A 24,889-nucleotide genomic window follows, 5' to 3' on the forward strand; every position below is an offset into this window, starting at 1 on the left:
CGCATGAAATACACATTTGTAAAAATTACGGGTGTGATAAATTTCACCATATGTCCACCCACTACCACTTAAAGAACCAAACAGGTGAAGATACAGAAATTAAACAATTGAAGAATGTATCTCGTCTCTTTTTTGTATCAAAAGATTATCTCTGCTACAAAACAACTTGTTACTTTATCTTTGGCTTTGTGTATATATATAGCTTACATGTATAAAAAGAAAAGAATGAAGAAAGAAAAAATAATATGATTCTTCACACTATACTTAACAGCTACAAGCCTACAGCACCAATAGAGCATGATCTACAATTTCTGTGTTTTCTTTTTCCACATTTCCCTTCACACACCTTAAATATTACTTCTTCACCACAATACCTTGATCTTATCAACTTAATATCTGTTAAACCCTGTGTCACAGGTTGTTTAGAAACTCGTGGTAGCTCATGCCATCCTCCTAATACCTGTAGCTTTCACTGGCCTGGTACTGCCTTACATGATTCAAAGGAAGCATTTTCTCAGTGATGGGGGCATTAATTCTTCATAGTTACACCATTTTGCACTGGCAAAATGTTGAACTTCTCTAAACCTACTGATGAAGAGATGTGTGCAGCTGATGAAATTTCTTATTTGAAGAGTCTGTATAAAAACAGTAAGTGTCAGATTACTGTCAATACATTTTCTAATTATTAAGTGCTCTGCTGAAAATGGCAACTAAATGTGTAAGAAAACTACTTTGTCCACACTCACCATTCCACTTCCTTGAGAGGCCCGTGGTGCACCTACTGCATAAACAAGGCCTTTGTCTGGAAATAAGTTTCCAGCAGAAACAGCATAACCTTTGGGAAGGAAATTCAAATTTCACATAAGCTTTAATAAATTGTATTTCCAATCATTTAAAGCTGCATTTATAATTGTGTGTTCATGTACTTAAACTCAAACTAAGTATTATGTATATTACAAATATAGAAGTATAATACAGAAGAAGTAGAAGAGAAAGATTTTTTAAAAAATTAAATAATTGTTCAAATGAAGTTACAATTTGATGTTGCTGTATCTTACCAAAGTAAACTGGTTCAGTGTTTAAGTCTGGTCCCCTTATGTGGCTGCTGTATGCTCCACATCTCTTTTCTTGTGATATGTTATAAGAAATTGTAGCCCCTAAAATTTAAAAAGAAATGAAGTAACTTATGAGTAGTTATCTTTTATATAACCTAAAATCAAATGAGGAAAATAATGATGCATCTCTTATGAAATCACTGATCCACTCATTGTAAACTTAAATGCATGGCAACCGAGAGCTGTTTCCAGATTAATAGACTCATTTTGCACTGTGGTAACAACTCCCCCAATAAATTATGAAACATTCTGTTGAATGTATCACACAGTGTGGATCATAAATGTAGCAGATTAGGCAAAAAACAAAGTGACATCATATTCATGGTCCAGATTAACAAGAGGTAACATTGGAAAATTATATCTTGATGTTAGGAAGGAAGGTTTGGGTGTATCATTTTATCATTGACACAGCCACACCAACTATACCCAAAACAGCAGCCTGCAGTTCTGTTACATCCTTCTCAGGTTACCTATGAAATATAATTTGTAGGTAATGCTCATGAGATGGTTTTACGGACCAGAGGCAACCACAATAAGGCATATATTCAATATTTTGTGTCTCAAAAAGGCAGCTGAGTGGTAGAATGATGTTACTGTAGTGCTCACCAATTTGGCAACCCTTCTTCTGTAAAGTGACAATGTGTACATGAAGTGATCCTAGAACACATGCTGAGTGACTGAATATCAACAATATAGGAACAGATATATTGCTACATACCATAAAATTGATATGCTAAGTTGCAGACAGTCCCAATTAGAAGATACTTACACATAAGCTTATGGTCACAGCCTTTGTCAGAAAAACAGAAACACCTACCATTCATTCAGACAAGCTAGCACACATCATGCACATGACTGGCAACTCCAGCAGCTCAGGAAAGAATGCTACAGGAAAGAAGAAAAAGAACAGATGCTGAGAAGAGTAATGCAACAGACAATAGTAACAAAGGAAAACATCATAGGATTGTAGTATTGAAGATAGGCTGTTCAGCAAAATCAAACAATGGAAGCTCCACGTGGGAATATCAACAAATTAGGAAATGATCAATTGCTACTTACCATAAATATGACAGGCGTAATTAAAACATGCTTACACACAAGCTTTCTGCCATGGCCTTCACTGGTAAGTAGCAATTGATCTTTCCCTACTTTGTTGATATTCCTACCAGGAGTTTCCATTTTATTTTATTTTGCTGAACAACCTTTCTTCCATCCTACAACCCTGTCATATTTTCCTTTGTTACTATTATCTATTGCATTACTCTTCTCAGTAGCTGTTCTTTTTCTTCTTTCCTGTAGCACTCTTTCCTGAGCTGCTGCAATTGTCAGTCATGTGCATGATGTGTGCTAGCTTGTGTGAATGAATGGTGTGTGTTAATGTTTTTCTGACAGAGGCTGTGGCCAGAAGCTTATGTGTAAGTATCTTCTAATAGGGCCTGTCTTTTAAGTGTGTCTGTCTTTTTCCTTCACCCCTCTTCCCTCCCCTTCAATCCTTCTGCCATAAGAAAGAGCCACTGGTACCAAAAGCTTGCAAAATGTAATACCTTTTGTATGTGTGTTCTCCTGCTGCCACTTGGTGACTAGACTTTTTTGTCTGTCCAACTATATAACATATTCAAAAACTGATTATGTTCATTTGTATACACTGCTACAAAGGATCAATGATTTTGGAACAGTATATGACTTGCAACCATTGGTATACTACTAAATATATTGTCCACAACAAATTTTCAAACACTTATCTTCTGTCAAATAGATATACTATGCATTGAAGGAAACCTAATTATCTGGTTGAGAATATTACTGTTTTAGGAAAAGGGGTGACTTCAGAAAAGTCACCTAAAAACCCAGATCAGATGGGATAAGAAGGAAAGACTGGTTCACGTAAGGCAGAAACAGATGGCTGTTTGAACAAGATAGATGACAACAAAAAGTGACAAGAAGGTTACATAAGAAGTAATGATGGGCACATGGGCTAATATATCAATATATAATAAAGTAATTAACAGTGGAAAATATAATGTAGTTGGATAGATCAAAAATCTACTCATGAAGTGCCAACAGGAAAACACACAGTTAAAAAGTGTTGCAGTTTTCAAGCTTTTGAAGCCAGTGGCTCCTTCTTAAAGGAAAGGAAAGGATAGGAAAGGGGGTGAAGGGAAAAGACTGGTGAGGTTTAGGAAAAGGGTTAGAGTCCAGAAAAGTGGCTCAAAACTCTGGGTCAGGGAGACTTATCAGATGGGATGAGAAGGACAGACTGATTGTTGAGGACTGAACCAAATGAAATTTGGAAACCTGAGAGCTTAAAGATGGGAGATAAGGTAATACACAAAACAGAGGTTACTGCCGGAACATTGCACACAAGTTAATAAGAGCAGAAAGCTAAGTGCACTTTATGTGATAGCTTTCTGCTATTATTAACTCATGCATGATGTATTGGCAGTAATCTCTGTCTTGTGTATTACCCTGTCTTCCACCTTTAAGCTCTCAGGTTTTCAAACCTTGTCTTGTTCAGTCTCTAACAATCAGTCTTCCTTCTCATCCCTTCCAGTAAGTCTCCTCTGACCCAGGGTTCTGGGTAACTTATCCAAACTGCACACCTTTTCCTAAACCTCTACAGTCCTTTTCCTTCAGACCACTTCCTCCCCTTCAAGGTTTCCGAAAGAAGAAGAAGCAACTGACTGCGAAATTTTGCACACTGTAATACCTTTTGTGTGTGTGTTATCCTTTTGCCACTTTGTGAGTAGATTTTTTATCTATCTAACTACATTATATCTTCGATTATTGATTACTTTAATTGAAATATTAGCCCATATGGCCATAATTCCTTCTTATGTGCCCTCTTGTCAGTCTTTGTTGTCTTCTATCTTGTTCAAACTGTAGTCTACAGTGTACATAAATTTGTTATTCTACTCACAGGCCTGTTTGTTCTAAGTCAATATTTGAAATCAAAGTTCTTATAAAGTTGACAGTTTTTGCATAATATTTTGTTTCGCATATATTATAACTGTCATATCATGTTTCATTTACTTCTTTCTTGAATAGCAGTGGAAAACTGTCTACATTTGTCTTAACTTACCACTTTATTTAGTCTGTTATGTGATCTGATAGTGAACATAACAAAACAATAGTTCCATAGGCAAATTTACCTCCAGGGAGTCAGGAAATTTCATCCCAGGTTTCTGTCACATTATAATCCAAACCATATTCATGGAAATTGCAACTTATGTCATTAAATGATACCTACAATTCTTGTAATGTAACAGTCTCTCATAAAAAAGAACATGTGAGTCTGATTTCAAGTTATTATGTTACTGTTCAGAAAAAAAAAAAATTGAAACAACTTGAAAGGTTGTTGGGCATAGTGTTCGATTGTGTCATGTAAACTACATAGTATTTCCATTAGGCTGCTGCTCATCATCTTCATGGGAGACTGTAGCTAGCTGTTGTAACTCATCACTTCATACACTATTTTGCTAGAAAAGCACAGATGTCAAGAGGTGAAGTGGACATTGACATCCAGAACTGTCTCTCAAAGAAGCAAGCCATGGACACCACATATGCAGTATGGTGAAGTTCATCCATAAGTTATGGACCACAGCAGATGTGTGAGAAAAAATCTCCAGGGCTGGATGAGATCTCTGCCAAAGTAATAAAAGCCTCATGGAGATGTAGCTGTAGATATGACCAAATGAGTAATTAGATACATACTTGTGCAAACTTTACATTGACCATCACTTGCAAGGAAGGGTCTTTACTCCATGGCAGAATGCTGAGGCTGTCATCATTAGTAAAGGAGAAGAGAAGGGTCAGGTGATGCCAAAATCCCACAGACTAATTTCACATGTAAACATTCTCAGTCAAATATTTGAAAAACTCTTACACAAAGTAGTAAAAGATCAGAGATGCTACATGGGATCAGCTCACATCAGTATGGGTTTAGTAGAGGCAAGTCAACTAAAGACATGATAATGAAACTGTAGATCACTAGAGTATATGTAGAATGAATGCCTGACAGTAGCAAGATTGCAACTACATATATACTCCACAAGCCACCATACTGTGTAGGGCGGAAGCCACCCTGTAGCTCTACTAGTCATTTCCTTTATGTGAATCATTCTTTTGTAAACTTCTCCCAATAAATTGAAGTTGACCATTCGCCTTGCTCATCGCAGTTCTCACATGCTCATTCAATTTCATATTGCTTTGCAGCATTACACCCAGATATTTAAATTACTTGACTGTGTCATACAGGACACTAGTAATACTGTGTCCAAAAGTTATAGGTTTGTTCTTCCTATTCAAGTGCATTAACTTACATTTTTCACACATCCAGAACTGTCTCTCAGAGAAGCAAGCCATGGACACCACATATGCAGTATGGTGAAGTTCATTCACTCTGGCATTCATCACACCAACTGGACATTTTGTCTAAATTGTCTTGTGTCTTCCTATAATCACTCAATTCGACACCTTATCATATGCCATAGCATCATCAGCAAACAAACAACTGCCTGCCAAATCTTTTATCTATATAAAGAACAACTGTGGTCCCATAACACTTTCCTGGGGCACTTCTGACGATACACTTTGTCTCTGATGAACTCTCACCATCAAGTACAACGTACTGGGTTCTATTACTTAAGAAGTCTTTGAGTCACTTACATATCTGAGAAATTATTCCTAATGTGCATACCTTCATTAACAGCCTGCAATGGGCCACCATGCTTTTCAGAAACCTAGAAATATCAAATGTGCCTGTTGCCCTTCATCCATTGTTCACAGTATATCATGTGAGAAAAGGGCCAGCTGAGTTTCACATGACCAGTGCTTCCCAAAACAATGCTGATTCATGGACATAAGCTTCTCCATCTCAAGAAAGTTTATTATATTCAAACTGAGAATATGTTCAAGAATTCTGCAGTAAACCCAAAATTAGGGCTATTAGTCTGTAATTTTGTCGATCTGTTCTTTTACTCTTCTTTTATGCTGGAGACACCTGCATTTTTTTCCAGTTACTTGGAACATTTTGCTGGGTGAGAGATTCACAGTAGATGTAGGCTAGGCTAAACACTCAACTAGTACTCGAGAATGAATCACAAATATGTTCTAAATGCAGACTCCTTTGCAGACGTGCTACACTTTCCAAAAACTCTCCCATTAAATTGAAGTCATATATTCACCTTCCCTGTTGCCAATCTCATGTTTCATTCCATTTAATATTGCTTTGTCTGATTACACTTAGATATTTAATCAACATGTCTTTCTCATGCAGCACACCATTAATTCTCTATATGAACATTACCAAAATGTCTTTTCTACTCATCTGCATAATGTACACTTTTCTACATTTAGAGCAAGCTGCCATTCATGACATGAAATAGAAATTCTAAGTTATCTTGTATCTTGCTATAGTCAACAATAGCAATACTTTCCTACACACAACAGCTGGTCATCCTATCATTTAATTTATATCTTTGGAGAACAAGAGCAGTCCTATCACATTTTCCTGGGTCACTCCAGATGTCTCTGATGAACAATCTCCATCATCGACACATTCTAGTTTCTCTTACTTAATAAGTCTCCAAGCCACTCACATAACCAGGTATCTAAACTGTAAGCTCCGAAATTTGTTAACAGTCTGCAATGGGACACTATGTCAGATGCTTTCTGGAACCTTAGAAATATGGACTCTTCCTGTTAGCCTTCATTCATGGTTCACAAGATATCATGTAAGAAAAGGAAAAGCTGAGTTTCACATGAGCAATACTTTCTAAATACATGTTGATTTGCGGGCAAAAGGTTTTCATGCTCAATGAAATTTATTATACTCAAAGTTCATGTATTATGCAGCATGCCAATGTTAAGGATATGAGTGTGTAATTTTTTTCGTTTTTTCATTTCTCATCCTTATCTAGTAACCTACTCTTTTTTCCAGTTGCTTAGAACTCTGAGCTGGGTATGCAAGCTATGCAAAGGGCCAATACAGTAGTGTACTCACTGTAAAACAGAATCAGTATTCCATAATGACCTCGTAACTTATTTGTTTTCAACACTTCCAACTTTTATTTTTTATTTATTTATTTATTTATTTATTTAGCCATCTGTGGACATTTTAAAATGTATGGATGTTGTCAGTTGTGTACATTTATATATTTATATATTTATACTGCTTCTCAATAACAGGGATGTCTATTTATATGTCCTCCATAGAGCTGTATGTGTGACAACACCAAATGATGGTATATCTGTAAGATCTTCCTGTGAGAATGTTTACCAAATTTTAAATTTAAGACTTCAGCTTTTGTTTTGTTGGTTTCTGTTGTCAGAGCAGACTGGCTGATGAATGACCCATCTAGTGATTTTATGTAGGACCAGTATTTTCTCAGGTTCTTGGCAAGATCCTTCACTGAGATATGACAATGAAGTTGTATCCTATGTGCATAGATCTTTCTGCAGACCCATGAATTTCTGCTAACTTTTGCCTGTGCTCTTTGGGCCCAAGGGTACACATATCCTGCTCCCTCAGCACTTTTTGAATTTTGTTGTTAAACTACAATGGGTCTTTTCCATCCTTAATCCACCTTCTCAACACATACTTCTCCAGGGCATATTTTAAAGTTAATTCAAACTTTGCCCATAGCTGCTCCATATCCAACACATTGGAGCTAAGCAATGTATGTTCACTGTCTGAGTATTAAGCTAATAACTGCTTATCTGATCTTTCCAGGATAAATAATTCCTTAGTCTCCTTGACAGAATTATTAACTTTGGTAACCATTGTCACTATGATGATATCACGATCAATGATTCCTGTCTCTGTACTGGCACTGACAATTAGGTCAAGTCTGCTTGTAGCTAAAAGATATAAAATATTTCCATTTCATTTGGGCTGTGGCTCTAGCTGTCCAAGATAGGTTTTGGAAAACATGTTCAGAGCTACTTGACAATACTGTCTGCCATTACCAATTGCAATGAATCATTGATGTCCCAGTCTATACTTGGTAGTTTAAAGTCACCTCCAACTAATATTACATGACTGAGTTATTTTCGCACTACTGTCTATTCTCTTTCTTGGAATGACTCTATAATTATTGTGGCAGAATTGGGTGGCTAGTAAAAACACTTGATTATTAACTAGAGTCTGCTGAGGTCAGTTACTCATATCCAGATTACTTCACAACCAGACATGATTTCAATCTCAAAAGTGACAATACTTTCATTAACTGCAATGAACACTGTCAGTCCCATAGTGTCTAATCTGTTTTTCTGATGTATGTCCTATACCTTGTTAGATACTTTGGAACTTTCTGCTTCAGGTTGTATACAGCTCTCAGTTCCAAGAATAAACTGAGTGCAACAACTTTCCTGAAGGGCGGTAAATTCAGGAACTTGGAAAAATTCTTTGGTAATTTACTGTTAAAATTTTAATGTACAAAGTGCCTTTGCTTTGTATGTAATCTGGTTTCAATATCTACATCCTGACTGCCAAGCATTCATAAGAAGTCCTCAAACTGTTGCATGGACTTAAAATAATAATAATAATAATAATAATTTTAAAAAAGCCATGTGTACTCCTTTACCCAAGTAACTGATTTTTGCATGTAATGCAACCTGACCTATCAAGAGGGAACTTGCAAGTCTCTAATCCATAATGCAGGCCCAGAATTCTGCTGTCAAGACCATAACAGAATCAAAAAACCTTGGCTGAAACCCTCCATTGGGCTCTAAACCAAGCAGCATAATCAATTCTATATATTATATTAAAGATGGTGAGCTCTGCTTGCACCTGGTGAGTGAGGCCAGAAGTGCCTGCCACTTCTGCCAGCTGCCCATACAAACTGAGGGTGGCCTCAGAACCCAACTGACAGGTGTTATTGATGTTGAAAATAGCCCCAGTCAACTGATGACTGTACCTTGCAACCACAATAGCCACTGGCAGGGCCTTGTTTCACATCTTTGATGAGGCTTCCCGGCAGGCATAACTACCACACATTCAATTTCCATCTTGCCCTGGACACTATTTTCCTAAACTTACCCACTTACATTGGAACTTCCTTTATCTAGTAACCCTTCCCTTCCTCCCCACATGCTTCCTCAGACCCTGCTGAAGAAGTGACCACCTGTCCACTCACAGGATGAATGAGCTGGACCGGATGGCCAGATCCTGCATTCACCCTTCACATTCAGAGATGGAAGCTCTTTCCAACCCCCCAATCATCCTACAGTGAGGGCAGATCCCTTGTGTTGGATATGCTGGAAGGTGCCTGCATGCCCAGAGCTTGAGGGTAAACCAAGTGATACCTGAGGTGTCCTGTCCAATGTGTCATGTTATTTGTATCCTCAGTCAGCAGCCTGAAGAAGGCTGATCAAGGCCAACAATGTCTTCAGCTTTTCATGGACCAATGCAAGCTACTCCTGCACCCACACACGAAAATGTATGTTTGCTAATGCATAAGTTCCCCCTAAACACTGTAATCACTGGAGAATATTCCAATCATTCAAAAATCACAGTTTTGTTAGTGGCGGACAAGACAAGACATTCTGTGAAATATTACCAATTGCTTCCCCTGAAAACTAGATAAAACAGAGAGTTTAGAACCCCACTCATTATACCAATATGTTAGATATAATGGCAACAAATAGACTTGATCTCTATGAGGATGTCCACTCAAAACTGGTGTCAATGACCATGAGGCAGTTGTGGCAGCAATTATAACAAAAGTGCAAAGGCCAACTAAAAGAAGTAGAAAGGTATATACGTTCAGTAAACTACACAAAAGAGCAATAATGTAATATCTCAATGAAACAAAAATAGAAATTTTATTGCAAGACAGGAGAATGTAGAGGAATTATGGCTCAAGTGCAACAAAATAATTAACAATGTTGTGGGGAAATATGTATCCATCAGAAAAATTTGTAAGAGAAGGAACCTCCGTGGTATGCAGTAACTGTAAAGAAACAGGCACTGCTGCATTACAGGCGTAAACAAAGCATAGGCTTATACATAGAGCAAGGATCAATGAACACATTTGGTTGTCAAAAGAGCAAGCCTTCAGTGACTACCATAGCAGAATATTGTCAAATGATCTTTCACAAAAGCCAAAGAAATTCTTGTTATATATAAATGTTGTTAATGGCACCAAGTTAGTGTCCAGTCAGTCACAAATGACACAGGAACTGAAACTGATGGCAGCAAAGCAAGAGTTTAATCCTATTTTCAAATGTTTATTCTAAAGGAAGGCCCAGGGTTATTACCCCAATTTAATCCTTGAACCACTGCCAACATTCATCTACATCTACATCTACATCTATACTCAGCAAGCCACTCGATGGTGTGTGGCGGAGGGTACCATGAGTACCTCTATCGGTTCTCCCTTCTATTCCAGTCTCATATTGTTCATGGAAAGAAGGATAGTCAGTATGCGGTATGCCTCTGTGTGGGCTCTAATCTCTCTGATTTTATCCTCATGGTCTCTTCACGAGATATACATAGGAGGGAGCAATATACTGCTTGACTCCGCGGTGAATGTATGTTCTCGAAACTTCAACAAAAGCCCGTACCGAGCTACTGAGCGACTCTCCTGCAGAATCTTCCACTGGAGTTTATCTATCATCCCCATAATGCTTTCACGATTACTAAATGATCCTGTAACGAAGTGTGCTGCTCTCCATTGGATCTTCTCTACCTCTTCTATCAACCCTATCTGGTACGGATCCCACACTGGTGAGCAGTATTCAAGCAGTGGGCATACAAATGTACTGTAACCTACTTCCTTTGTTTTCAGATTGCATTTCCTTAGGATTCTTCCAATGAATCTCAGTCTGGCATCTGCTTTACTGATGATCAACTTTATATGATCATTCCATTTTAAATCACTCCTAATGCGTACTCCCAGATAATTTATGGAATTAACTGCTTCCAGTTGCTTACCTGCTATAGAGTAGCTAAATGATAAGGGATCTTTCTTTCTATGTATTCACAGCACATTACACTTGTCTACATTGAGATTCAATTGCCATTCCCTGCACCATGCGTCAATTCACTGCAGATCCTCCTGCATTTCAGTACAATTTTCCATTGTTACAACCTCTTGATATAACACAACATCATCCACAAAAAGCCTCAGTGAACTTCCGATGTTATCCACAAGATCAGTAATGTATATTGTGAATAGCAACGGTCATATGACACTCCCCTGTGGCACACCTGAAATCACTCTTACTTCGGAAGACTTCTCTCCATTGAGAATAACATGCTGCGTTCTGTTATCTAGGGACTCTTCAATCCAATCACACAATTGGTCTGATAGTTCATATGCTCTTACTTTGTTCATTAAACTACTGTGGGGAACTATATCGAATGCCGTGTGGAAGTCAAGAAACATGGCACCTTCCTGGGAACCCATGTCTATGGCCTTCAGAGTCTCGTGGACGAATAGTGCGAGCTGGGTTTCACACGATCGTCTTTTTCGAAACCCATGCTGATTCCTACAGAGTAGATTTCTAGTCTCCAGAAAAGTCATTATACTTGAACATAATACGTGTTCCAAAATTCCACAACTGATTGACGTTAGAGATATAGATCTATAGTTCTGCAAATCTGTTCAACGTCCCTTCTTGAAAATGGGGATGACCTGTGCCCATTAGTGAAATACGTATTAATATCAGTGGAGTTCAGAAACAGCTGAAACCCTAAAAACTGAAGAGTATTCCAGGTCCTGATCGAATCACTATCATATTGTATATTTAATTTTCAGGTGAGCTAGCCTCTATTTTAACTATAATCTATTATAGATGCCTCAGACGAAAGTCTGTGCCCAGTTGTTGGAAGAAAGTGCAGGTCATACCTATCTACAACAAGAGCAATAGAACTGATCCATAAAACTACTGCCTAACAGCCTTGACAATGATTTGTTGCACAATCTTAGAACATATTCTGAGCTTAGACATAATGAGGTACCTTGTACAGAATGAACTCCTCCATGCCAACCAACATGTATTTCAAAAACATTGATCATGTGAAAACCAGTTTGCACTTCCCTCACAAGACACACTGAAAGTCTTAGATCAAGGCCATCAAGTAGATGCAATGTTTCTCAATTTCTGAAAAGCATTTGAATCAGAACCATATCTATGTTTATTAGCAAAAGTACAATCATAAGAGATGTCAAATGAAATTTGAGACGGGATTGAGGATTTTTTGGTGGAGAGGAACACAGTATATTACTTTGGATGTAGGGTCATTGACAAATGAAGAAGTTACCTTGAGTGTAACTTAGGATAGTATGGTGGGTGCCTTGCTGTTCACGATGTATATTAATGACATTGCAGACAACATTAATAATTTTTCTGATGATGCTCTTATCTGTAGTGAAGTACTGTCTGAAGGAAGCTCTATAAATATTCAGGCAGATCCTAAGATTTCAAATAGATGCAAAGATTGGTGTCTTCCTTTAAAGGTTCAGAAATGTAAAATTGTACATTTCACAAAATGAAAAAAAAAAAAGAAAAGAAAAACATATGTCCTATGACTGTAACATCAATTAATCATATTTGGAATCAAGCAACTCATACAAATATCTGAGTGTATCACTTTGTAGGAATATGAAATGAAATGATTACAAGGATGCAAACCATGTGTAAAGCAGGTGGCAGACTTTGGTTTATTGGTAGGGTACTGGGGGAACACAATCACTCTACAAAGGAGATTGTTTACAAATCATTGTACAAGACATCCTAGAATACTGCTCAAGTGTGTGGTACCCATTACAAATAGGACTAACATGGGATATTGAATGTATACAGAGAACGGCAGCAGAAAAGGTCACAAATTTGTTTGAGCCATCAGAGAGTATCAAAAACATTATAAAAAAAACTGAACTGGCAGACTCCTTAAGATAGATGTAAACTATCCTAAAAAGTCTACTTACAATGATCCAAGGAAAAGCTTTATATTATGACTCTAGGAATATACTATATGTATCACTTCTGTAAGGATCTTGAGGACAAAATTAGGTTAGTTATAGCACACACAAAGGCATTTAAACTATCATTCTTCATGCATTCTAGACATGAATGGAACAGGAAAATACCCTCATAATTGGTACAATGGGATGTATGCTCTGCCATGAACTTCACAATGCTTTGCAAAGCATAGATGTAGATATAGTTGTAGACACACGTTATCCACCCTAGTACTACTAAAAATTACGAGCACACAGGAAAAGCTAACTATGGGGGTCAGTCAAATGAAAACTGAACATCAGGCACAATGGGATCATGCAATGGTTCCATTCAAAAGTAATCATCAAATGCTAATACATTTATCACACTGGGAGATGAGATACTCTATTCCAGTTTCATGGAACATAGCTGACCACTGATAGATCTAAAACTGCACTTAGTCTTGGTACTTCCTCACCCAGCTGAAACTAATGTTAATGCATGTCTTTCTTCAGATCACCAATGATCCAGGCCATACAGAGGATTCTGCAGTGTTTCCCAACCAAATCACAAAAGTGTTGACTTAATACACTTGTCAGTGGGGGCAGGGGGGGGGGGGATGTTATAGTGCAACAGGATGATTCTGTCCAACAGCATTCTGATGGCCTGATGGCAAACAGTAGAGCCAACAGAGGAAACATTTGACATATCCCCTGCCAAAGAAAGAGAATAATACAATTTCAGGTAAGGTCATGATTACCTTCTTCTTTGACTCCAGAGTCCATCTGCTTGTTGAGTTCCTCAAGAGTGGGAAAACAATCAATGCACAGTGCTAGGAATACACTTTGCAGAAACTGTGATGCCTCATAAAGTCAAAATGACCAGGAAAGTTGTTGGACAGAATAATCTTGTTGCTCTATAATGCCTACCTGCTCAGTGTCAATCTGATTAAGGCTACACTTCCGTGATCATGTTTGGGAAACACTGCAAGATTCTCCATACTAACCAGACCTCTTTCACTGTGTGATTTTCACAACTTTGCCAACTTGAAGAAAAGCATATGTGGATGTAAGTTTAAGTCAGATGAGGAGGTGCAAGTGTGGGTGCGGTTGTGGAATTGTCAGCAGCTAATCATCTTCTATGAAATGGAAATTGATCATCTCATCTCCCAGAGAATAAATATTTTAATACATGCCTTGGTTACTTTTGCATGAAACTATTCCATGATACCTTTGTGGTGGGCACTCAATTTTCATTTGACTGTTCCTTATACGTAACTTGCTCCTCTCCTGTTGTATCAGGAGCCAGCCTGAACTTTCTCTAATGGTTGCTAGTTGTACAAAACAACTGGCAAATACACTACAGACTGCATGGATCTGCATCAAACAATTAACTAAGACATGAGACTACACCTCTTAAATATTCAACACATTAGGTATTTAAGAACTGTAAAACCAAATATTAAAAGCTAACTAGATAATGAGTTTTTGAGAGTATATTATAATTATATAGATAAAAATATCTACTCACCAAGCAGCTGACAGGTGTAAGGAAAGGGATAAAGTTTGGAAAAATCAGCCAGAACCTCAGGTGAGAGGTGTCTTTCCTTCTCATCCCATCTGGTAAGTCTCCCCTGACTCAGGATTCTGGGTAACTTTTCCAAACTCCACCTCTTTTCCTAAACATCTCCAGTTCCTTTCCCTTCAACCTTCTTCCTTCCCCTTCAACCCTTCTGCTGGAAGAAGGACCCAGTGGCTCTGGAAGCTTGCATAAGTAAAACCTTCCTTGTGTGTGTATCATCCTGCTGCTGCATGGCAAGCAGATTTTTTACCTATCCAATTACAGTGTAACTATGTAACCTGCTACTCTCCTGATGTGGAGAGTCATATTATTATTGGCTATTTCCGTACTCTATGAAACTGCCTGAGAAGCTAATGCTGCAGGAGACTTGCGTCTTTAGAATGCCAGGAAAGGAAATAATGAAGACAACATCAAAAGGTTGTCCATTGGGAAGAGTGTATGGTCCAGATTTTTGGGATACTACAGAAGTTACATGATGATTGTAACATAAGCAGATGGGTAACATTTATACATAAATGTGTTCATTATACATTGTGATCCCAAAAGAATTATAGAGGAGAAATATAAGACAGTACTAAATTGTAGCTCATAGCTCAGAGATACAGGTCAATGTATGTTGGCTTACAAAGCACACTTTATTTTCATCCACTTATATGTTGAAACAATTACTTGGGTGCAGGAAGTTGATACATTATACAAAATTGAAGAACCATTGTTACCCCATTTGGTTGTATCAGAATGGTATCATCTACATATCCCCAAAAATATTTTTTATTTCAAAACTGCTGACTAAAATGCTTTGTCCTCAAAATCATCCATAAAAAGATTAGCTATTATGGGAGGTAGATAGCTATCCACAGCACTGTTCACTAATGTGAACAAGAAGACCACCGAAACTCATGAATACATTTTTTGGCTCAAGGCATGAATTATTGAACTACCTTGTTAAATCATTGTGAATATAGTATTCATATTTCACTACCAAAGGGACTCAAAAGAGAAGCCTGATGTTTTGGTAAGTATTATGTTGAGACTCCTATATTACCCATGAAGGGACGAATCAGAACTCCTTTTCTATGTATCTTTGGTAGCTTATTAGATATCCATGGAATCAGCACCATGCTGCTCCAGAGTATTTTTGGTTACGTTCAGGAAACTGGCTGATTAACTGAGGTAAATAGATGCCATCCACTGCGCTGATTAGGTGTTGCAGACAGAAGGACTTTGGTGTTTGCATTGTCAGCAGGTTGCATTACTATTTCTTTGTTGTCTCTTAAAGATCAAAGTGTACTTATCCAGCATAACGTACCTTGGCTGAAGTAGTATGCCTGACTGCCTATACCATCAGAACATTCCACATGGGGATTAGTTTAAGGTGGCGGCCAACTCAAAAGTTCATCATGTTTCTCCGCGGAAAAAAGCTAATTCTATCGGTAAAAAGAAAGCGTGTACAAATTGCAAGGACGAAATAACAAAGTTAGGCCTAAAAGAACGTTTATCGAGCCTACAATTTATAATCAGTGCTATGAAAGAAGATATTTCGAAATTTCAGCTCGGAAAAAGTGAGCCAAATTCTCTAAAAGGCCCGGAAAACATGGCTGCTGCCAGTGAAAACTGGACTAAAATCACATACAAGAAAAACACTCAAGAACTGCAAAATCATGTGAATAGTAAATGTATTGACAACGCAAGCATTGTGTATGAAAATGCTTTCGAAGTGCTCTCTATTATAGGCAGTGATAATAAAATGAAATGTGTTGAGCCGCATTGAAAAAAAGACGATGGAAACAAAGCACAACAAAAAAGCTTTAAACCTCAGGGAAAGTACAATTCTACCATGAGTGTGGTCACCGACAGTGTTTCAAAATCAAGAACTTCTCAAGATGGATTATCGACTACTGTGGACAAAAGATGAGAAACAAACTGTGTCAACACGCAACACAAAAGTTCAGGTAGGCCAAATCACCATCCAACAAATTCTAGGAAAATAAACCTGTTTGCGGACAGTCAGGGAAGGAACATAGTAGCTGAATTTCAGTGTAGAAGCTATCATAGCATTACTAGAACAGTGAAGCCTGGCACAACATTTCAAGCAGTGACTTCTACAATTCATGTTGAGAAAACACCATCAACAAAAAAAGCCTTTTTCATGTTCTGAGCGGGAACGAACGATGTAGCAAGAAATGAAACAAAAAGCCTAATGATCTCACTCAAAAGGAAGCTACTTGAACTTAGAAACTCAAATGTTATCATCTTCTTGGTTCCACATTGACATGACTTACCAAATTGGTCGTGTGTAAATGAAGAAGTGCGGCGAGCAAATAAGGAAATACTAAATATATGATCGAGATTTGAAAATGTAACATTTGTGGACATAGCCAGCATAGGAAGAAGATTCCACACAACCCATGGTCTACACATCAACAAACTAGGAAAGGACTTGATTATAACATGGATCGAAGAAACAGTAAACAACAATCTGAATGCAGATTGTTATGCTACAGTGGCTATCCCTCTCAAGGACAAAAATCACAAATTCACGTATGAATCAACCACGAAATACCAGGTCAGTGATACAATACATCAGCAGGACAAAAGTAACGTTTTTTTAGGACAATAAAACTTTCCACCAGTGCGACACCAGATGCATTTGAATCATTCATCACAGAGGTAGCTCCACATGTAGTAATAGTCACAGAACACAAAAAACAGTAGACAACATTCATAATTTCAAATTAGAAGAATATAACCTAGTAACATTTTAATAACTGTCTTTCAGCTTTGTACTCATACCTTGCCAATTCAGTATCCCAGGGGCACCAAGTAAAAGTTCATGATGACCATTCTTCTGGAAACATTAAATAAGAAACATTAAAATATGTCATCATGAAACTATTTTAATTCAAATACATTTTTAATCTAAATTACCAAAGACAATTATGTTACATAAAAACTAAACGCTCTCAAGAGAACGACTAGACTTTGTTACAAGGGATGGTTAGTTATGAGTAATGGAGCATCTGTCTATCACTAGTGTAGTATACAATCCCACTCTCACAGAAAAATTTGTTCAACACCTGATTTCTTATCTCAGACAGTTCATTTTAAGTTACCTACAGAAGGCAAAGATCTAATGTTGCTAAAATTACTGCACAAATTCTGCTTACACATATAACAGATGAAAAGCTAATGTCTATAATTACCAGAAATGCAGGTTAGCCAAACATCCTACATTTGTGACACAAAGTACTTCCAAGTATAATCCTGTTACTGCCAATTTATACACTAACTTGGCCATAGATGAAACCTTTGAGATCACAAAGAGGAACCTGCTGTTCTAAGTTCTAATCCCCTTAAATTTAATTGCAAAATACATAAACACATACAAGGACTTGCCACAGAAAGTTGTTTCCAAAAAAATTTCATGAATGACTTTGAGTGAAAGTCTGTTTGCAAGAACCAAGAAATAAAAGATGATATAACAAACTAAAATATGTGGACAACATTACGGTGTTTTGTATCATGGAGGGAAGTCTTAAATTGAGCCTGTAGGACAGATGGCATGTGATTCATAAACTACGCCATATACTCTTGCTGTTAGAATTGTCTGTGGGTGAGATATCTGGGCACTTTCCTTCCAACAAAATGTGATGGTAGGGGTGCAGTGGTCAGTGAAGACAATGAAGCAGCATTCTTCAACTGAGGGTTGAAAACATTTAACTACCTCATGAAGTGCAAGGATCTTATGGTCATATGTGGCTCAGACAGATTTTTTTAAGAGAAGGTCAGCACCTGTCAGGTGTCCCCAATGCACTGCTGGAGGCTAGTGCCTATGGCAGACTGGCTAGCATCAGTGACGACTGTGAGCAGGGGAGTATGGTGGAGGGTGGGCGAGAATGACGGTGTCAGTTAAGTCATGCTTCATGTGCTCAAAATTGTCCATCATTTGGACATTCCTGGGTATATGGTGATTTCATTTTGTGTGATCACCTTAGAGTGCAGCAGTGAGGGTTTCCTGTATGATTGTGGCATTTCTAAGGTGGTGCTTGTCAAGCCAAGGAACCAGTAAAATTCCTTAAAGATCATGGGGTGCAGAAATTTGGTCATTGCCCAGACCATATCAGGAAGTTGTTGGGAGCCTGTGGCAGATATAGTTGGTACCAGAAATTCAGTCTGTGGAGCACCAAAAATACATTTCTCCAAGTTAATTATAATGCTCTTAGAAGTATTAGTGGTTCTCTGTGAAGTTGCATGGGTAGATGAGGATACATTTCAGGTAGGCAAATCATCCTGGGGCACCTCAGAGAAATTTTCTAGAAAGGGTGGCTACATTTGAGTTGTGTTGAGGAGCCCAAATTGCTCAAAAAAGATCCTGAAGAGGCCAAAAGGCATGATAATTGCTGTTTTCTCAATATCCTCTGGGGTGACCAGAATTTGCATGAATGTTTTCTTGCCTTCAGTCTTGCTGCAGATAGTCATCGCTGTAGCTTCATAGGAGGGGCATGAGACAACAGTTGGGGATTGTCCTTGTATTTAGCACTTGATTGTTGCCACAAGGGTTTCAAATTCCATCTTTTTTGGGTACCATGTGCAAGGTTGAGGCCCAGAATCTTTTGAGGGGCGGAACATACCTGTGGCAATCAGTGCCTCAATATCATACTGAGTGGCTCTTTGCTTTGCAGTGACGTGCTCCCCAACCTCTATGCCTGCCACTACTTTTCTCTAGTAGATGACAAATGTTTCAGCAGAAGAAGCATGGGCACATGCCATGCATTATTTGCATAGTGAGCACCATGGTGACATAAACTATCTCCCTGGGCCTGCTTTCTCCCCAGGTTGGTTTTTCCAATGTGAAGAATGTTGTTGGAAGCTTCTCCCCTGGGCTGGCACCCTTCTCAAGGACGCAGAGCAAGTGACTTCCAACACCATCACTGAGTGATATGTAATGTTTAATCATGCAAGATACAACTTAATAGTTTGCTTCATAATGCTACAAGACACATGTATGAGAAGCAACAAGACTATGTACTGGTAAGTTGACCCTGTGTAACTATGAAGTATGAGCATTGCAGGCCCCATACATGCACTCACCATAGACACTATGAACAATGCGGGTTGTATGCCCACACAAGTGTGTTCATGAACCCACACATACTTTTGACAAGTCGCCTACCGACATGCATGTGACCTATGAGTGTGTGCAATAACATAATTGTATTAACTCTTTTACCTGAACTTATGGTTAAATTTATTCACTATCTAATGTAGTTATGGTTGAACATTGTATCCTTTTTTTTCTCTAAGTATACACTACTGGCCATTAAAATTGCTACACCAAGAAGAAATGCAGATGATAAACGGGCATTCACTGGACAAGTATATTATACTAGAACTGGCATGTGATTACGTTTTCACCCAATTTGGGTGCATAGATCCTGAGAAATCAGTACCCAGAACAACCACCTCTGGCCGTAATAATGGCCTTGATAGGCCTGGGCATTGAATCAAACAGAGCTTGGATGGCGTGTACAGGTACAGCTGCCCATGCAGCTTCAACACGATACCACAGTTCATCAACAGTAGTGACTGGCATATTGTGATGAGCCAGTTGCTTGGCCACCATTGACCAGACATTTTCAGTTGGTGAGAGATCTGGAGAATGTGCTGGCCAGGGCAGCAGTTGAACATTTTCTGTATCCAGAAAGGCTCGTACAGGACCTGCAACATGTGGTTGTGCATTATCTTCCTGAAATGTAGGGTTTCACAGGGATCGAATGAAGGGTAGAGCCACGGGTCATAACAAATCTGAAATGTAGCATCCACTGTTCAAAGTGCTGTCAATGTAAACAAGAGGTGACCGAGACATGTAACCAATGGCACCCCATACCATCACGCAGGATGATACGCCAGTATGGTGATGAGGAATACAATCTTCCAATGTGCATACACCACGATGTCACCAAACACGGTTGCAACCATCATGATGCTGTAAATAGAATCTGGATTCATCCGAAAAAATGACGTTTTGCCATTTGTGCACCCAGGTTCGTTGTTGAGTACACCATCGCAGGCACTCCTGTCTGTGATGCAGTGTCAAGGGTAACTGCAGCCATGGTCTCCGAGCTGATAGTCCATGCTGCTGCAAATGTCATCGAACTGTTCATGCAGATGGTTGTTGTCTTGCAAACGTCCCCATCTGTTGACTCAGGGATCGAGACGTGGCTGCACAAGCTGTTACAGCCATGCGGATAAGATGCCTTTATCATGACTGCTAGTGATACGAGGCCATTGGCATCCAGCACAACATTCCATATTACTCTCCTGAACTCACCGATTCCATACTCTGCTAACAGTCATTGGATCTCAACCAACGAGAGCAGCAATGTCGCGATACGATAAACCGCAATCGCGATAGGCTACAATCCGACCTTTATCAAAGTTGGAAATGTGATGGTATGCATTTCTCTTCCTTACACAAGGCATCACAACAATGTTTCACCAGGCAACACTGGTCAACTGCTGTTTGTGTATGAGAAATCGGTTGGAAACTTTCCTCATGTCATCACATTGTAAGTGTCGCCACCGGTGCCAACCTTGTGTGAATGCTCTGAAAAGCTAATCATTTGCATATCACAGCATCTTCTTCCTGTTGGTTAAATTTTGCATCTGTAGCACGTGATCTTCATGGTGTAGCAATTTTAATGGCCAGTAGTGTACATTCATGTAGGCATATTGTTTATAGTGTTTCCAGAGAGTAGATGCAAGTCATGGAGAAAGGTCTCATGCAATGCACCAGTTTCGTTCTATGCCCTGCGAGAGTGAATTTGTAACTATTCCTCTGCTTCACTCTTGGCCATGAAATGGTAGCTTGACCATTGTACAAATGTTTTCCCTTACATTTTGTACAAACTCTGCTTGACAGTGTGGGTGGCATGCTTGTACATTAATTCAGTATTTATCTGCAGTAGTAGATACATATCTTATTCAATAAATTTCACTTGCATGTCAGAGCATTTAGTTTGTTTTTATGCTTCCCTTGCAGATGCTCATCCCTGAGCAATCTAATTGTAAGATAATTACAGCTGTGCTAGCGAGTAGTGTAGGGATCACTGCCATAAAGGTGTGGACTGGCCCTCTAATATTCCAGACAGTCTGGGCCTCCACCCCCCTGCAGCTGTTCAGTGCCCACAGCTGATTCTGGTTTTCTTCTGTTGGAGCTATATTTGCCCATTCCTCAATTACTATTGACTTCACAGTATCCATAGTTATGATCTCACAACATGAGCCTGCAGATGCTGTGGAGCCACATGACATCATATCAAACCCACCATAATCCAACAGTTTTGGCATGCTATAAGACCATTTGATATCATGATTAATGTCATCCAAGATGCAGCACACACACACACACACACACACACACACACACACACTGTTTCTGTCTGAAGAATGCACTGACATGCAACCCTTGCAGCTTCTCCAACATCTTCATGCCCTTGTTGAGCTGAACATAATGCATGAACAGCTATTATTCCTGAACTGGCTCATTCAACTGCCCATCATAATCTACACAGCCCTGATCACATGAATCTGATATGGTTGTCATTTTATTAGACAGATTCTTTGACACACTCGACCTCTCACTGACCACTATCATTACCCTCTTCTGGCTGCAGTCCACCTTCCCCCATACTGCTCATTGCAGTTATTCTCTCTGTAATCATCACCTACTGTGCCCACACCCAATCCATTGATCTAGGCCTCAGCCAAGATTTCCTGTGGATTTGCACTGTTTCCAGTGTCAAGGACTCTGTCTTTGGCACCAGTTTCTTTCTCATTGTCAATGGCACATTTCACTGTCACATTCCCTGCCAAACCCATCCCACCTAGCTGTCAAGCAGCTATCCTATTCCAGCCCCTTTGCAGAGCTCCTCACATTCTCTTCTCAGCTGCACTTCCAGTGCCCACCAGGAGGTACATCAGCACATGCACTACATAATCACAACCATGCCCCCCCCCCCATTTTCTGCAGTGCCCGCTGGCTCCCATTGAACAAACAAAGAGCCACTCTGGGTGAACAATCTTAGCCAGAATACATTTATAAAAGAAATTAATGAGTGTCTTTCAAAACTAATAGTATATCAGTAACTGAATATAAACTCGAAACTTCCTGGCAGTTTAAAACTGTGTGCCCGACCGAGACTCGAACTCGGGACCTTTGCCTTTTGCGGGCAAGTACTCTACCATCTGAGCTACCGAAGCATGACTCACGCCCAGTACTCACAGCTTTACTTCTGCCAGTATCTCGTCTCCTACCTTCCAAACTTTACAGAAGCTTTCCTGCAAACCATGCAGAACTAGCACTCCTGAAAGAAAGGATATTGCGGAGACATGGCTTAGCCACAGCCTGCAGGATGTTTCCAGAATGAGAATTTTCACTCTGGAGCAGAGTGTGCGCTGATATGAAACTTCCTGGCAGATTAAAACTGTGTGCCCGACCGACTCGAACTCGGGACCTTTGCCTTTTGCGGGCAAGTGCTCTACCATCTGAGCTACCGAAGCCTGACTCACGCCCGGTACTCACAGCTTTACTTCTGCCAGTATCTCGTCTCCTACATAGAGCACTTGCCCATGAAAGGCAAAGGTCCCAAGTTCAAGCCTCGGTCGGGCACACAGTTTTAATCTGCCATGAAGTTTCATATCAGCGCACACTCTGCTGCAGAGTGAAAATCTCATTCTGGAATATAAAACCATTTGTTAATGCATAAATGTGACATTGTTTGAAATATACGTAACATTTAAAAAGGTATATTTTATAAATTCATTTGTTGTAACAACCAGTACCATAAGCTATGTAGGTCCAATATATGACAATGATGCCAAATACAAAAACGATCCTTTGGATTTGGAATATACCAACACTGTGTGGTCACATAACAGTGTGGAGAGGAACAAGAATTGGTGGCCAGATAGACCTCTATGACATTTGGATAAACTATTCAAGTGGTTGAGGTTGTGGATTGTGACTCACACCTGGATAGGTGTGATAATATCAATTTACAAAATTCCTGGAAGTTCTGCTACTAAATTGTTCTTAGAAACATTTCAATATCTTTTAGATAAACTTATAAAAGAATGATTGCAGCAGACTTCAAAAGGGGTACATTAATTGAAAGGAGTAACATTGAAAAATTTCGTGATTTAATCCAGAAATCTGCTTTCAAGCTAAACTTTAGTTCATGCACTAGAGAAAACTTCCACTCTGCAAGCTGTATAGATAATATTATTACAAATGATCAGTTTGATGATAAAAGAAGTTTTGTCTAGATTTAGGGCTATCTCATCACTGAACTTTGTTTATAGAGCTCCACAAAACAGAGAAACTAAAATCTGAATCTTATATCAGAAGGAATTTTAGCAAAGAAAATTTAGATTTTTTTTTTTTTCATTAATTAAGCTGTCCCTTTTTCTGGACCACTGTGATTCAAGAAACAAAAAATTTGGTACATTTCTAAATTGTTTTTTGGATGTATTCAATAAAACATTCCCAAAAATCTTATCAAAAAAGACTCAGGAATAAACGAAATTGGATTAAATCAGGCATAAAAATTTCAAGTGCCAGAAAAAGATAGATGCACAATGCGCACAAAGTAAATAATAACTTTAATTTTGTAACTTATTTTAAGCACTATAACACTATATCCAAAAAAGTTACACTGGCAGGAAAAACACTGGCAAATAGTATATTCATAAACAAAAAAAGAAAGAAAACAAAGGCAGTCTGGTCTGTTGTGAAATCAGAGTTGAGAGTGAATGTTAAAAGTGAAGAAATTTCTCAAACTAGGTTTCAGGTTGATTTATTGTAAATCATGTTCAAACGTTGAACTGCTTCAATGATTTCTTTGTCAATGTAGCAAAATCTGACATAGACATTACAGCCCCTAAAGGACAATATGATTTTCAGGCATAGAGATGACATCCAAAACATTTGTTTTAAAAAATGCAGAAAAATAACGCAGAAAGATGTGGAAGACACAATATTCTCATCAAAAAACAAAATTTCAGCTGGATGGGATGGAATACCTTCCATGGTAATCAAAGCAGTGTGCCATATTATTTCATACCCATTGACTATTATTGTAAACCAGTCCTTTGAACATAGGTCTTTTCCAGATGACCTAAAATATGCAAGAGATTAAGCCAGTATTTAAAACAGGATCACCAGAAGATATGGGAAACTACTGGCC

The 24,889-nt window shown here is 38.7% G+C and overlaps 1 protein-coding gene across 1 annotated transcript in view; it reads right to left on the reverse strand.

The window, feature by feature from the left end:
* Positions 1–24,889, reverse strand: part of LOC126188103 (integrin alpha-4-like) — a 506,794-nt gene that overhangs the window by 372,466 nt on the left and 109,439 nt on the right. Inside the window, exons 6-8 of the mRNA XM_049929569.1 lie at positions 17,436–17,490; positions 1,059–1,157; positions 747–835 (exon numbers count right to left, since the gene is read on the reverse strand). Coding sequence (XP_049785526.1) covers positions 747–835; positions 1,059–1,157; positions 17,436–17,490 — 243 coding nt within the window. The remainder of the gene's footprint in view (positions 1–746; positions 836–1,058; positions 1,158–17,435; positions 17,491–24,889) is intronic.

Source organism: Schistocerca cancellata, chromosome 5 (assembly GCF_023864275.1).
Source record: "Schistocerca cancellata isolate TAMUIC-IGC-003103 chromosome 5, iqSchCanc2.1, whole genome shotgun sequence".
Lineage (NCBI taxonomy): Eukaryota > Metazoa > Arthropoda > Insecta > Orthoptera > Acrididae > Schistocerca > Schistocerca cancellata.